General features: G+C 44.3%; 1 protein-coding gene across 2 annotated transcripts; it reads left to right on the top strand.

Moving 5' to 3' along the window:
* Window positions 1–2,233: 2,233 nt before the first annotated feature.
* LOC126989733 (nucleolin-like) lies at window positions 2,234–5,729 on the top strand. Of its 2 annotated transcripts, none has more exons than XM_050848344.1 (2): window positions 2,234–2,578; window positions 3,701–5,729. In XM_050848344.1, exon 2 carries the CDS (start codon window positions 3,888–3,890, stop codon window positions 5,328–5,330), a length of 1,443 nt encoding a protein of 480 aa, XP_050704301.1. In that variant the 5' UTR covers window positions 2,234–2,578; window positions 3,701–3,887; the 3' UTR covers window positions 5,331–5,729. The 2 variants fall into 2 exon arrangements, with proteins under 2 accessions (XP_050704301.1, XP_050704302.1); XM_050848345.1 differs by lacking the exon at window positions 2,234–2,578 and adding an exon at window positions 3,348–3,608.
* Window positions 5,730–15,599: the final 9,870 nt, after the last annotated feature.

Raw genomic sequence — 15,599 nt, 5'->3', positions numbered from 1 at the left:
AATGAGGAGAGCGAATAAAAGACGAGACGTTTCCTGGTACTTGGGTAATGAAGCAAAAATTAAATGAGAAAATGACTTACGTGAACTTTTACTTGTATTTCATGACCTGAGGCGGAGCTGGACGGAAGGAAGGAAAGGCGGTGAGCAACGTTGCCAGATTGTCGTACTCAGCCTCCTATGTTTGCCGATTTCCGACCCAAAAAGTGCCTCCTAGACCCCAATAACTGCCTTCATATATAGTTATCGTTAAAATGGTTAATTATTGGCGCTTTTGGCAATAGCTATGGCTCAGAAACCGGTAAATATGAGACTCTGAGTACGATAATCTAGCAATGGTGGCGGTGAGTACGATACAGAGAATGGGAAAGGTGAATATATGTCCTCTTTTCCACTTTTTTGGCCTTTATTCTTCCTTTCCATTCTCTCTCTCTCTCTCTCTCTCTCTCTTCTTTCACTGTTTTTTTTCATTTCATTCTTCTTTCTTTCCTTTTTTTCTCTCCTTTCACTTTCTGTTTTAGTTCTCTCTTTCTTTCTTTCTTCCTTTTTTTTTTTCTTTTCGTCGGTCTAGGTATTTGTCTATCTATCTATCTATGTATCTATCTACGGATCTATTTATCAGTCTCTCTCTCTCTCTCTCTCTCTCTCTCTCTCTCTCTCTCTCTCTCTCTCTCTCTCTCTCTCTCTCTCTCTCTCTCTCTCTCTCTCTCTCTCTCTCACAACATCCGTCTATCCACTCGCTAATCTCTTGTAATAAAAAAAGAAAACGCTTTATTCTCGCTTATTCTGCTATCCTCTTTCCTCTTTCTCTTCCTCTATCCTGTTATTTTTTACTACTTTGTTCGCCGTTTCGTAGCCTCCCTTGATCTACCACGTCGCCTTTGAGATAATAAAAAAAAATGCAATAGTTACCTCATATCTCATCAACCCCGAATTCTCAGACCCTTTCGGCTCCCGCACAAAAAACATATTTCCAGTGGCCACAAAAGAACTTATTAGGGTTTTCATGAGTCTTTTTTTCACATTCATGGTGCAGAAGCCTTGTCAAGCTATCACTAGGCTCATGAAACTAGTACCCATGGAAATGCTAATAACTTCTATGAAAGCCGTGTCAAATGTAGATGTACCCATGGAAATACCCACAAACTCTACGAAAGCCCTATGGTATGTGGGTGTGTAGCCCCGGAAAGTTTAATATGGGGATAATAAGTAGCATAGTGAATAGTTGCCCTCACACTCGGATCTCTGGAAATACACAAAAAAGGCTCTTGTTCATGTGGAGTCTCCCTACCGTATGAGTTCATTTTTAGAGCATGGGGAGGCAAATAGGTTAATAAAAGATCGAATCGGGGAGAAAAGATATCCCTGTACGCTGCCGCTGTGGAAAAGGAAATGGATCGTAAAAGACTTGTATCCAATTAGGTCCAAGGCTGTCCCATATTACTCGCTTGGATGGAATTAAAACCGTGCCACTGACTTTAACGGGGCGATCGAGTACCTGGTTCCCGTTAGCCGCGGCACAGGTGAGGGGGTCGACACGGGTAGCTGATGTAACGCGTCTCTATTTGTGTGGGTTATGTCATCCACTCACGGTCTGGTAATATGCTGGACTCGCGATTGCCAGCCAGCCAGCCAGTCAGCGCCCTCCTTGTGCTGAGCTTGGAACTACACATCCCCGGGTCATAGGTGAAGCTGAGACCTCACACTCCTCACACGGTCAGGTAACATGCTGGACTCGCGATTGCCAGCCAGCCAGCCAGCCAGCGCCCTCCTTGTGTTGAGCCTGGAACTACACATCCCCGGGTGAAGCTGAGACCTCACAGCCCACACGCCTTGCATATCAGTGAACTTTACGGGTGAGTAATGCTTGAGCTTAGGCTAGAAACTTGAAATTGAACGTAGGTGTGTGTGTGTGTGTGTGTGTGGGGGGGGGGGGGGGGGGGGGGGATGAGACAAACACAGACACACACACACACAAAAAAAAAACTCAACTACCCATAACTCTCGCAAGCGCGGACACACACACACACACACACACACAAAAAAAAAAAAAAAAAAAGAATAAATAAATAAAAAATCCCAACTGCTCACTTTCACGCAACTCTCCACATCTCAACTACAACTATTACTACCACATCTACTCCCACCTGACACCTTCACTACTATCGTCAACGTCCCATCTTCACTACAGAGCAATCACCCCAAATCGCTACACACCCTCTATATAGTCAGTAACATCACGCGTTCAATCTTTATCGTCCCACCATCTTCACTACAGAGCACACCCCACATCGCTACACACCCTCTAGTCAGTAATATCACACGTACAATCTTTATCGTCCTATCATCTTCACTACAGAGCACGCACCCCACATCGCTACACAATCTCTATATAGTCAGTAATATCACACGTACAGATACACACAATCTTCATTATACCTGTACTGAAATCTCGTATGTTTCAGTATTTTCTCACAGCAGCAACTCAGTAAAAATAAATAAATAACAAATTCCTGGAGTTTCAGCTGGAGACTATTCAAGGTGACTTCTCAGACTCTTTCAGGCGTGGTGGAATAGCGACGTGAGTACCCTTTGGTTTCGTTTTCTTTGTTCTCTCTCTCTCTCTCTCTCTCTCTCTCTCTCTCTCTCTCTCTCTCTCTCTCTCTCTCTCTCTCTCTCTCTCTCTCTCTCTCTCTCTCTCTCTCTCTCTCTCTCTCTCTCTCTCTCTCTCATCTTTCACTATTTTTCCCCTCCTTTCACTTCCCTTCGTTTTTTTCTCTCACTGTTTTTCACTTTTCTTTTTTTCTTTTCGCTCATTCCTTCATTCATTTTCGTCCCCCCTCTCTCTCGCTATCTTTCTCTCTCTCTCTCTCTCTCTCTCTCTCTCTCTCTCTCTCTCTCTCTCTCTCTCTCTCTCTCTCTCTCTCTCTCTCTCTCTCACACACACAGACACTAAATACCTCTGAAGACGCTCGATTCAAGTTTTTATTTACTTTTCGTTCCTTACTTCCCCATCTTTCACCTCCCCCACCACCCACTTCATTTCCCCTTCTCAGTTGTACAGCTCCCTTCTCTTCTCCTTCTGTTTCCCCTTTCGCTCTATTTCAGTTCCTTCCAGTATATGTTGGAAGATAAGACTCTGATATGTGAACTATCTATATAACTATCTAAACTATAATAATCACCGTACACTTAAATAGCCCAGAAGCACCGCCCTCTTTTCCATAAACATGTGAGCTGATTAGTTGGATCAAAGGAGCTTGGAGTTAGGAGTCAGTGTTACTTTGGAGGGAGAGTGAGGGAGGGGGCGGGGCTTCTAGACGAATTTAGCGTACGAAAACTATAGTGGGTAAATATACGAAGGGTGGACGTTGCAGAGACCCATACGAAGATAATAGCGTAGGTGAATGCGTGTAGTAAAGTAGAAATGTGTGAGGAACATTTATTTATTTATTTTTACAGCAGAGGAGTCAGTTCAAGGGCATAAAAAAAGGTAACAAATGTGAAAAAAAGCCCGCTACTCACTGCTCCTATAAAGAGTTAGAGGAGTGGCCGAAAGATAGGTCAATTTCGGGAGGAGAGGTGTCCTGATACGCGCAAAACTGTTTAGGGTGAGTGTGAGTGGCAATCTGATTCACACCTTACATCAAATATATTGCGCTCCGGTCAACACTTCCCTTCATATATGTTCTTCCTCCCACAGAAGCAAGTTATCCACCGTCCTAGCGTCCTCCCTGAACGATACAAAGGGGGATTCCACAGACCATCAACAGAACAAGTACCATACTGAAGGCGACGCTGCCCTTCACACGCGTTCTTCTTCCCACAGAGCCAGGAAGTAACAGTAGAGTACGGTACCCCCCCCCCCACCCATCCGTCGTCACAGAACCATGCAGCGCCCGGAGGAGGATGCCCGGCAGGAGGGTATTCGTCTCCTCGAGGTCCACGTGAAGCTTCTGCGGGAGGCCCGGGCGGCGTTGTACTCTCAGAATCTTGGGGCCAAAAATAAGCTCCTGGAAGAGATCGAGAAGGTGGAGAAGAAAATCGAGGTGTGGCGTAAGAGGTATGAAGACTTGTACCTGCAGGGCAACGATCTGTGGAGCCTGGTGGAGGAGGAAGACGACCTGGAACGGAAAAGGAAAATGGACCAGAAAATGAAGGAGGAGGGGGAGGATAGAATAAGAGAAGAAAATCCTTCAAAGAAACTGGAGGAAATTAAGAAACGTAATCTTGAGAAAAAACATGAAATAGAGGCGGTGAAGGAAAAGGCAACAGAAAGTGAAAAGCAGAGAGCAATGTCAGGTGAGCCGCTTACACCTGCTGCAACGCTTGTAAAGGATATCGGAGGAGAAAAGAGAGAACAAATAATAAACCAGGAAGACTCACTGCTTGTAAAGGAAGACAAGGAGGTAAAGGAGGCGTTAGGACCGCACGAGAGCGAGGGAAAAGACCGTAAGAGGCAACATGAAGAGGAGATGGAGGACGGCGAACAGGAAAGTGTCAAGCGAAGGAAGGCTGGAGGCGCCGACACGCCGGTGGCCAGGCAGTCGAAGAGCTACCGAGTGCTGGTGCAGAACATTTCCCCCTCCGTGCAGTACACGGAGCTGCGGACCTACTTCAGCACGTTCGGCGCCGTCAGCAAGGTGTACCTGAGGAGCGGAACCGGGAGCGGATACGTCATCTATGAGAGCGAGGCCGTCGTGGACCTCGTGTGTAGCCTCCAACACCGCCTGGGCGAGCAGGACGTGAGGGTCATGAAGGACACCGTGCGGCACAACCCTCCCGCCGGCCCGGAGCCCGCCAGCCCGGAAAACGCCGTGTTCGTGTTCGGGGTCACGCCGGGCACGGACGCTCAGGCGCTGAGCTCGGCTCTCGCCTCCTTCGGGCCCGTGGCAAAGGTGTCGCGGCCCGTCGGGAAGAGCTACGCCTTTGTGAAGTTTGAGAAGGAGAGCAGCATGGAGGCTGCGATAAAGGCACGGAAAGTCCCTCTCAACGGCGGCACGCTGGTGATTCGCCCAATGAAGGTCTCTTCAGAGGAAGGAAAAACGAACCGCGAGGACGGGGCGGCCAAGGAGGCAGCCGTGGTCACGTCGGCCAAGCCCAAAAAAGGCCACCAAGTGTTTCTGTGCGGCCTCACCATTCCCATGGACCTGCATGGGTTCCAGATGGGCCTGGCACAGTTCGGCCGCGTGGTGGACGCCTATATGCCAGAGGACAAGAACTATGCCTTCGTGGGCTTCGACACGGAGGAGGCCCAGCAGGCGGCCATCAAGGCGGGAGCCGTCAGCCTGCCCGGCGGACGAGCCATCATCAGGGCGACGACGCGGCGGTGAAAATGTGGCGGCGTTGCACGGGCCCGGCCACGCCCATCACAGGGCAGGCTGGTGATGTGCCGCGTTAGCAGGCAGTGTGGCTCGGGGCTCTTGTGTTTAGGTCCGCGTGTACTTACAAAGGACTCATCATGTGCATTTTCCGTTTTGTAACTTCCTTTTTAGGTGATGAGACTAATTCTTCTTTTAACCTGTAAATTTGCACACACACACACACACACACACACACACACACACACAGGAGTTATGGATATCTCTGCATGTGCCGCAGCGATGAGAGGCACGCGGTGCAAGCAGCATTAGGATTTACTCTATTCAAGAAAATATATTTTTTTAGAAGCTTTACATGATGTCTAGAACATGGAATTACGTTACCTGTACATATGTTAAAATAAAAATAAAATATCATACATCTGCATTTATCTTTTAAAGCGAGAAAATACATAAAATACGAGAAACAATATTGCACAACGTTCATAGAAAACAAATCATAAATAAATTTTTCAACACAACTACAATGTCGATGGCACTGAGGAAAAAAGACTAAATAAATCAAATCTAGGTGTGTGTATAAAATTTGAACCTATACTTGCTGTGTCATTCTCTTATTTCATTCAAATATAACTAGTCTCTCTCTCTCTCTCTCTCTCTCTCTCTCTCTCTCTCTCTCTCTCTCTCTCTCTCTCTCTCTCTCTCTCTCTCTCTCTCTCTCTCTCTCTCTCTCTCTCTCTCTCTCTCTCTCTCTCTCTCTCTCTTTGGAAGGAACACCTCTACAAAGACGAGCTTGCCTCCCAGCCTCTTTGCGTCCTTTAGCTGCAAACAAAGCGGCAGCGAGAGGGGCAACGAAGCTAAGCAACATCCAGGTCACATTAAGGTCACGTCAGGTACCGAGGCTACACCCACATGACTTTGCCCTTCCACCTTTCTCATTCAGTCTCTCTCTCTCTCTCTCTCTCTCTCTCTCTCTCTCTCTCTCTCTCTCTCTCTCTCTCTCTCTCTCATTTCCCAGTAAGTCATTGAAGCATAAAACCTTCCCAGCGGATATCTCAGTTTGGCTCGCGGATATTATGCTTCGTGTTGCTTTTGTTGTTTGTCTGTTTTTCTATATATCCTCCGGTGGTTTCTGTTTGATGAGTGTGTGTGGGTGGGAGGGGGGAGGGGGGGGGTGTAACGTTTTTTTTTTTTTTTTTTTTTTTTTAGTGTTTTGTTGTCGTGGTATATTTTTACTCTGATGTTTCTCTCTATGGTTTTTTTTTTTCATCACGTGTTGTATATTTTTCTGTTTCTGTTATTTTTTATTTTTCATTCATATCTTCCTGTGTTTTTTTTTTTTGTGACCTTCAACGCTCTCCCACACATCCATTTTTCTCCTCCGTCAAGTCTTTTATTGCATTTTCTTCTTTCACATGTTTTTATCTTCCTTTCTCTCTGTCATGTCTTTCTATCATCCGTTTTTTGTCTGTTCGTCTGTTGCTTAATCTGTTAATTGTTTCTCTTTTCTCTCTTTATTTTATTCATTCATTTTTGGTAATTTTTTTTCTCCTTTTCTTTAATTCTTTCTCTCTGATGTTGTTGTTATTGTTATTGTTGTTAGTGATGCTGCTGTTACTACTACTACTACTACTACTATTACTACTACTATCCGTACCCAACCTAAGCTATCCACACCAGACCACAGCTTTTTAAATACCTCATCCTCCCTCACACACACCTGTCTACACCTGTATCCCCAACCCACACCTTAGCCTGACACACCTGCCAGACACCACGCCTCATCACCTCACCTCCACCCAAGCCTGACACACCTGCTGAACACCCACTCAATAAGACCCCAGTGGACTCAACGTATCGGGCGTCCCATAACCAGCAGTACTTTTATATAATCATCATTCTTCACATTCTCTTCGCTGTTCATATTATCGTTGAATAATACGAATGATCTCAGACAATTTCAAGCTCATTCATTTGCATCTTTTAAAGCCAAATTAATCCTAAAATGTTCCCAGAAGTCATTTACCTTTGTTTTCCTTCTTTCTGAACATTATTAATCTCTCTCTCTCTCTCTCTCTCTCTCTCTCTCTCTCTCTCTCTCTCTCTCTCTCTCTCTCTCTCTCTCTCTCTCTCTCTCTCTCTGCTCTAATAGTTCTGCAATTACGTCCTCTGCAAGGTTCTCATAACTTCGCTTGACTCTCACATTACACTTCTATTTTCCTCTCAACCTCCTTCATTCCACTTCTATTTCTTCACCTCTGCCTTCTTCTTCTTCTTCTTTTTCTTCTTTTTCTTTTTCTTCTTCTCCTTCTTTTTCTTCTTCTTCTTCTTCTTCTCCTCCTCCTCCTCCTTTTTTTTTTCTTCTTCTCCTCCGTCTTCTTCTTCTTCTTCTTCTTCTTCTTCTTCTTCTTCTTCTTCTTCTCCTCCTCCTCCTCGAAAAAATAAGTAAAAAAAACAGTGAACCATTAAAAGGGTCTAATGGCCTCAATCGGCTGATGAAAAAAAATAAGTCCAAAATGTTGTTTCTTCTTTTTTTCCCTCCGCTGTTCCTGTCTGTCTGTCTGTCTGTCTGTCTGTCTGTCTCTCTCCACTTAGCTGCAATCCAATCAAAGAATTCCACGGAAGTCTGGGTAAAAATGAGGCAGCAATAGGAGAAAACTTTGGTTATGAGAGAGAGAGAGAGAGAGAGAGAGAGAGAGAGAGAGAGAGAGAGAGAGAGAGAGAGAGAGAGAGAGAGAGAGAGAGAGAGAAATAGAAAATGCAAACATAAAGTAATGTGTGTGTGTGTGTGTGTGTGTGTGTTGTCAATCTCTAGCTAATAATACTTTTTAATCTAATTTCCTGACATTTCTTTGTGATTTCCTTTTCCAATTTGTGCAGTTTTATTTTGGGACGAGAGAGAGAGAGAGAGAGAGAGAGAGAGAGAGAGAGAGAGAGAGAGAGAGAGAGAGAGAGAGAGAGAGAGAGATAATGGGGAAGGGTCTCTCTTTGTACATAAGACATTAGCCAGACCTGAAAACTATTAGTGAGGTAAGAATTTATATATAAGAAAGCGATGACTATAATAAAACCCGAGCACAAGAGTCAACACGGGAGAAAGTACTTAGGAAAATAATACAGAAAAAAAAATCCACATCGCCTTCGGACGCAGAGGAAAATAATGAAAATCTCAACCTCCATTTCCTCCTCCTCCTCCTCCTCCTCTCCCGCCAATTAGCTTCAAGCACTAAGGTTTCTCTGAAGTTACTTTTCTTCGCTTATAGTTTTCTTTCCCTACTCCGGTTCTCGCTGTGTGTGTGTGTGTGTGTGTGTGTGTGTGTGTGTGTGTGTGTGTGTGTGTGTGTGTGTGTGTGTGTGTGTGTGTGTCTCTCTCTCTCTCTCTCTCTCTCTCTCTCTCTCTCTCTCTCTCTCTCTCTCTCTCTCTCTACTACTACTACTACTACTACTACTACTACTACTACTACTACTACTACTACCATTTCTCTCATTACACACCGCTACACAACATCTAAACACTCTGAATAATTCCCTACTTCGTCTTATCATTCTGCCGATCATCACACGGCTGGACGCGCCCTGGACACGCATCGCTCACACTACGCGGTTGGTGGAGAGAGACTGGCTGAGCGCACAGATCCCGGATATAGGAGGAATAAATATATATATGCCTCTTCCCTTTGTTGACACAGCACCTCACACATGGCTAAAACGTGACCTGCTCTGTGGTCTATTTTGAGAGTGGAATAGTACTTCTCTATTTTTTTTTGTGTGTGTGCAGGATTTTTATCTATCTCTAGCCTAAAGCTTCCTGTATACTTTTTATAACTTTGTGTATTCATGTGTGTGAAAGCTTTCGACGGCCGCCTCGCCCTCGTGGGAATGGAATATTTACGTTTAATATTGTTTTTCTGTTTCGTGTGCACTTGTCAGCGGTCGTACAGCGCGAGGCTCCTAACGCCCATCACAGCCCACCCCCCTGGAAGCTGTAGTAACGTCAAAAGTTAATGAAGAATGGAATTACTTTTCCATGAAACACAAATTCTATTGTTTTCGAAGCTTATTACCGGACGTTGACCTATAGAAGCCCGACGATAAAATTGAATTTGCTCCCCTTCCCGAGCCTTTCCCCTGCCGCCAGAAAATATCAAACCCATACTCACGAGCTTGGCTTTCCCTTCACGAGATTGAATTGGCCCGCCGCCTGGCTGCCGCGTTTACTTATTTTTTGAAACCTGTCCTACTCCACTGTGGGTCGATGGAAGCCTCACGGGAACGAAGACCAAGGGCCCCGCAGGCAGGTCACTTGACTACAATGTTGCTCTTGGCGATGTCAATAATATTCCTTCAAAAAGTGATCACGTGATACCGGAATTTTGGGAGTTTCAAGCATTGCATCGTTAATAATAAGGACTGTTTAATGTAGGCTTCGAATTACCAAAAAAACATTCATCTACATTCCAAAAGTATACGTTTATTGTTATATTTAAATTTGGAATATAAGCAACCTTTAATTAAGCATGAAAAAAAAAAAATGCTTCCTGAACACACACTTTCTGATTTCATGCTTTTTTTTATGTTTACGTTTGGCCTATTGGTTGGCTCCTGCCCTTTAGTGGTGCAGGCAAATATTTTATAGTGGTACCATTCTTGCCATGCTCATACTGCCCTCCCGGAGCTCCAATCAATCCTCTCGAGAAGTTTCGCTGGAGTTCGGGTTGATGGGAGGTCACCAGGGTAGCACGTGGGTCGTCTTCGGGGCTTGAACATGGGTCACCACAGATGGACTAACACTGGTAGGGTATGTACTATCCTACCTTATTGTATATACTACGCATATCCCTATTTCGGAGCTGCTCAAGGGCTAAGAACGCATTTTATTTTAGAGTGTACATTCCTAGAGGCAATATTTCTTTTTTCAATATTACTTTTGAGCCCAGAATTGTTGTTTTGTTTCCTGGTATGAACACTTATATTTCTTTTTTCAATATTACTTTTGAACCCAGAATTGTTGTTTTGTTTCCTGGTATGAGCACTTATATTTCTTTTTTCAATATTACTTTTGAGCCCAGAATTGTTGTTTTGTTTCCTGGTATGAACACTTATATTTCTTTTTTCAATATTACTTTTGAGCCCAGAATTGTTGTTTTGTTTCCTGGTATGAACACTTATATTTCTTTTTTCAATATTACTTTTGAGCCCAGAATTGTTGTTTTCTTTCCTGGTATGAACACTTATACACTTTTACAAGACTCCGCATCACCCGACAACCGAGACATCCACGAGGGCAGGAACACCGTTGCTAGATTATCGTACTCAGACCCGCGTATTTACCGATTTCTGGCCCATAACTGTTGCCAAATAACACCAATAATTAGCCATTTAAATGATAACCATATATGAATGCAGTTATTTGGGTGATGAAAGCAGTTTTTGGGTCGGAAATCGGCAAACATAAGAGGCAGAGTACGACAGTCTGGCAACGTTGGGTGGGAACCGTGCAGCTTCCGTGCTCGTAAAGCCGATGAACGCCTCAATACCTTCATGTCTGCCTCGCTCGCCTCCTGTCCCTCGCTTCCCCTCCGCTGCAGCAGGAAGTGAGACAGACACCCGGAACACGACCCGTCCTCAAGCGGGAACGGAGATACGCTGAATATGACTCCACCCAAGGCCACGCAGCAGGAAACAAGATGCAACGAGGGCCGAGGAGGGTCAGATGCAACAGACAAGATGCGAGAGCAAGGAACGAGAAGAATTAAGGTCAGTTCAACAGTCCAACAGAGTCATTGTAAGCGTCCAAACCAAGCTATAATTTCCATGATGATTCGTTTTTTCTTCTCAATATCAGATACTACAAAGACTTCCCGTGTCGGCTGCTAAAATTTAATCCTAGTTATATCAATCGCAAACACAATACAAGGAATTTTCGTAGTATTTTGTGTTTGGTTGGGGAGCTTACGAAATTGCTGTACTGGACTGGAAAACTGGCCCTTAGACGCGAAGGAGTCGTCTGGTTGTCTCAGGTAACATAATGACCCAGGAGGAGACTAGGGATAGACACATGTACGTTTCTCTAACCCCACAAACTCAACCACCACTAACTCGACCCACCAACATGACCCACTAACTTAGCCCCTCAAGCCACTAACTCAATCCTTACAAACTCAATCAACTAACTAAACCCCCACAAACTTAACCCCCACTAACGTAACCCCTCAACCCACTAACTCGACCCATACAAACTCAACCCACACAAACTCAATCAACTAACTAAACCCCCACAAACTCAACACACTAACATTACCCACTAACCCCTCAACCCACTAACTCAGCCTTCAAACTCATCCCCAACTACTTTAACTCCCACAAACTCAACTCCAGACAATTCGATTCTAGCCCTGGCAGCGAGGGACGAGGAGCCTCAGCCGCGAAAACGAGTACGTCCTCTCCATTAACAGTTCCCCGGCGCTGCTCAGTCACTTGTCTCGCGAATCGGACTCTGACGTTATCGAGGGGTCATCAACAGGTACGCGGAACTTGTTGAAACCTGTTAACACGGAGATATAATACACTGGAAGGTACATCAGTCACATACCACATATATTGTACTCTGGAGTTATCGAGCAAGTCATCAGCATCTATACGAAATCTGTTTACATGAGGACTTAATACAAGATTGCGAAGAGCTGTTTGTTTTCTCTCCTCCCTCGAAAAATTCTTGTATGTACCGTGACGCCATCGAGTAATCAACAGTCTCTCTATACGAAACCAGTTGAGACGAAGGCATAATGGAAGGGAAGGTGCTGCGTTGTTTGGACACTTGATTTCTCTTCTCCCTCAAAAAGTCCGTGTCCTCATTCCCTTCGCAGCAATACAGAACGCCGGCTATCCACCCTTCCCTTCCTGGTTCGTCAGAAAGGGAATCAGTCAGCCATCCCTTCCCCTGCGAATACACGGGGTTTGTGGTATAATTTATTCATCAATTTATATTCCCCCTTTACTCCGGTGCAAGTTGGTATAAACTTTTTGGAAAACTCGTCCGAAAGAATAAGTTAGGGGCAAGAAATCTGACCTCAACTTTCATGGACTCATGTTTAGTTAAATGAAAAGGGTGGTGGGGGGGGGGAGAGAGAGAGAGAGAGAGAGAGAGAGAGAGAGAGAGAGAGAGAGAGAGAGAGACGGAGAGACAGACAAACAGGTAAGAATAACGGACATAATATAAAATAAATAAACAGATAAAAATTAATAAACAACGATATAAAGCAAAACATGAAGACTGCGTCATTAAAAAAAAATATAAACAAAACAATAGCTAACATGAGCGAGACTGTGTGTGTGTGTGTGTGTGTGTGTGTGTGTGTGTGTGTGTGAGTGTGTGTGTGTGTGTGTGTGTGTGTGTGTGTGTGTGTGTATCTTTTGTGCCCTCCTCCGCTCGCTTCCAGGTCACGTCAGTTCCTTCTCCTCGGCGCATTTCGTTTCGCCATTGTTCCGTCTGTTTGCTGTCTCCTTCGTCTCGTCTGAAGCGCCCGCCTCGCCTCCCTAATAACGCGGCCTCTCCCCCGGCAAGTGGAGGGCTGGTCTGATGTGTTGCGGCCCGAGGTTGTTCAGCCTTTGTAACGGAGCCTCCCTGACGTGTTCTTTCATGTGATGGTCTCCGTTTTCTTTGGCTGCTGCGGAACTACCATCTCGCTGACGGTCCCCCAAATCTCAAGACGCATCCAAGGCAAAGGAAAACAGCAAATGCATAATGGATAGCTAGCGACCATGTGTGTGTTGAAACCTCGACAAGAATACCTTGAAAGTACTACCACAATTACAACGCAGCTATAATTTTGTAAGTGGCTCTTCAGATTTTAAAGACATAATGAAAAGTGTGCAAATCACTCCTAAATAAGTTGAGCTTTTGGTGACAGCTCTTAAAATCGCATAAGAAAAAAGAAACAGCAAGTCACAGACAATTCATCCATAGCTAGGGTGTTTGTGATCTTCCTTCCAATTATAAAACAAACAGCAAAACGTAAACATCTCAGAGTAACAAACTAAAAACACAAAATCACAAACAATATATACAAAACAATAGTTTGGCGTCCTTTTAATTAGCAAAACAAAATAAACACAAAATCAATTCGTACTTAACTAGAGCCTTCGTTGCGTGTCTTCAAATCTCAAAGCATTAAGTGTGTTGAAACGAGTATAAATCTAGGCAAAGTTCCCTTCATGTTTCAGTACGCAGAGGGTAAAATTATTCAAACCATTTACATTTGATAAGAAAACATTCAAGTGATGAGTCCAATGTGCTTCGAAAAATAGAAAGAAATCAATAGCTCGAAACCGATGAAGTATTTCTAGGTAGGAAATAAGTTAGTTCTATTAGCATTTCAATTACTACATATACATGACTGGAAACCTATTGACAACCCCAGTACTATCAAGTATTTTTTAACTAGACGCAGATAAAACAAATTACTATCGTTACTTCACGTTCATTAAGTTCTTTGTGATGAGTATAATCACCATTTTGTAGACTAAGATTTTTTTTTAGAAACAAACACACACTTTCCACTTTTACGTATATCACCTTTTCCTTGAGCCTCCAGTTTTAATTACCCTTCCTAAAGCTCTCTGTCCTGTACACTCCGTATCCTGTTTTCTCAGTAACAGCAATTCCTCACTTCAAATATTACTAAGCGCCTTTTTTTCTTCTTTTTTCTATACCTTGGCCCATATCTCAACCCGGAAACGACACACGCGCGGTTGAGTGGAATTAGGCCAGACGCTTCAAAAAAGCCGGGTACATATGAGCTTCCCCCACCGCAGCAGCCTTTCAGACACTGCTGACCGCGGGGAGCGAAGGCAAAGAGCTTCCCGGAAAGGCCTGTACACATTTAATATAACACCAACAATACGGCTAGAGGCGAGTGCTGTGGATTGTCAAGCGCTGATATTGTGCAAATGTCAGTGTTGTTTCCACATGTGAACTTTTTTTTTCTGGTCACGTGTTCATATGCTACAAAAGGACAGGGAAGTGTTGCTGGAATATCATATGCATGGTACCCTGTTACAGTTTTTCCTAGTAAGACGAATGGTATTATTAAGGGGAGGTGGCAGCTGAGTGGGGAGGGAGAGTGATCAGGCGTCATGGATGGCCCGGGTTCAAATCCCGCCCGCCACTACAAGCTGAAAATATTTAGTCATCGCCGCGTGGCCAAAGACTACTCACATGTTGTCGTGATGACCACCAAAAGTATTAACCTGGACTCTAGCGAAACTCTCTGGGGAGGATCAAGGGGGGCAGCAAGCGCCAAGGAAGAAAACTACTTTAATAACACTATAAAAACCCTCGCCTGCATCATTAACGGACTGGGACCGACCAGCAGACACCATCAAGAAAGCCTACCTATTGACCCAACGAAAAAATAACTGATGAGGTTAGACAGAAGTTATTTTTCCCAGGAAGAAGAGCGCGGAGGCAGACCGCGGCCTGAACAACAACAACAACAACAAAATAATAATATTGCCACATGCTGTTTCTCCAAAGAATCCAGGCACGGAACAAATGAAATAGCAAATGTAATGCCAGAGGTGCCTTAATGCTCTCCTCGTGCGAAAGTTGAATTAATAAGGAGGAAGAAAATCAGTAAAATAATTTACAGCCAAATATGTCATAATAAATACATGGTTCCGACAAAAGGAGTTTTATCATTAATATACTCAACAACACAGGAACAAACACAATTCTACAAGAATACGAATAAACCTTACGATAAGAAGTATCCATTATGGGTCCGTTAAGAAAAAATAGTTCTACACTCAATCGCTCCAACTCAAAGAACACAACTGGGTCTGGCCGCCGAGTCGAGCGCACGTGACCAACTTGACGGCAGAGCAACAGGCGGATCAAGCCCACACAGACCCTACAACAGCCACACCCCTTGAGCAAATGAATTTTTCTTTTCTTCACGCTTTTAAACGTTCTATATCATGTGTGAGACAATTTAGTGGGTTACTGTTGTGAAAAAGCGAAATACGTTCAATGTAAATCGTGAACGTAATGGATAAAGTCAATAAAAACAGTTTTGAGCCACTGGAAGACTAGCATATGAAAACAACTCACACACTGTCAGGCCTCGCAACAGGGCTGAGGGGACAAGGGAGGGAAGGAGACCGACAGTCCCAGCCAGCGACAGTTTCCTATCCGGCAATTTTTCGGCTCTGCTAGCGGAGTCCATTTCCATTATGTAAGAAAAATCACAAAAAAAGAACGTAACCTTTTGAAGCGGCATG

This window comes from Eriocheir sinensis, unplaced genomic scaffold (genome assembly GCF_024679095.1).
Source record: "Eriocheir sinensis breed Jianghai 21 unplaced genomic scaffold, ASM2467909v1 Scaffold128, whole genome shotgun sequence".
Classification (NCBI taxonomy): Eukaryota; Metazoa; Arthropoda; class Malacostraca; order Decapoda; family Varunidae; genus Eriocheir; species Eriocheir sinensis.
Note: the sequence above shows the minus strand (reverse complement) of the source record. Positions and strands in the feature narration are given on the sequence as shown.

Coding starts and splice junctions, on each gene's coding strand:
- LOC126989733 (XM_050848344.1), top strand. CDS start 3,888: ATGCAGCGCCCGGAGGAGGATGCCCGGCAGGAGGGTATTCGTCTCCTC.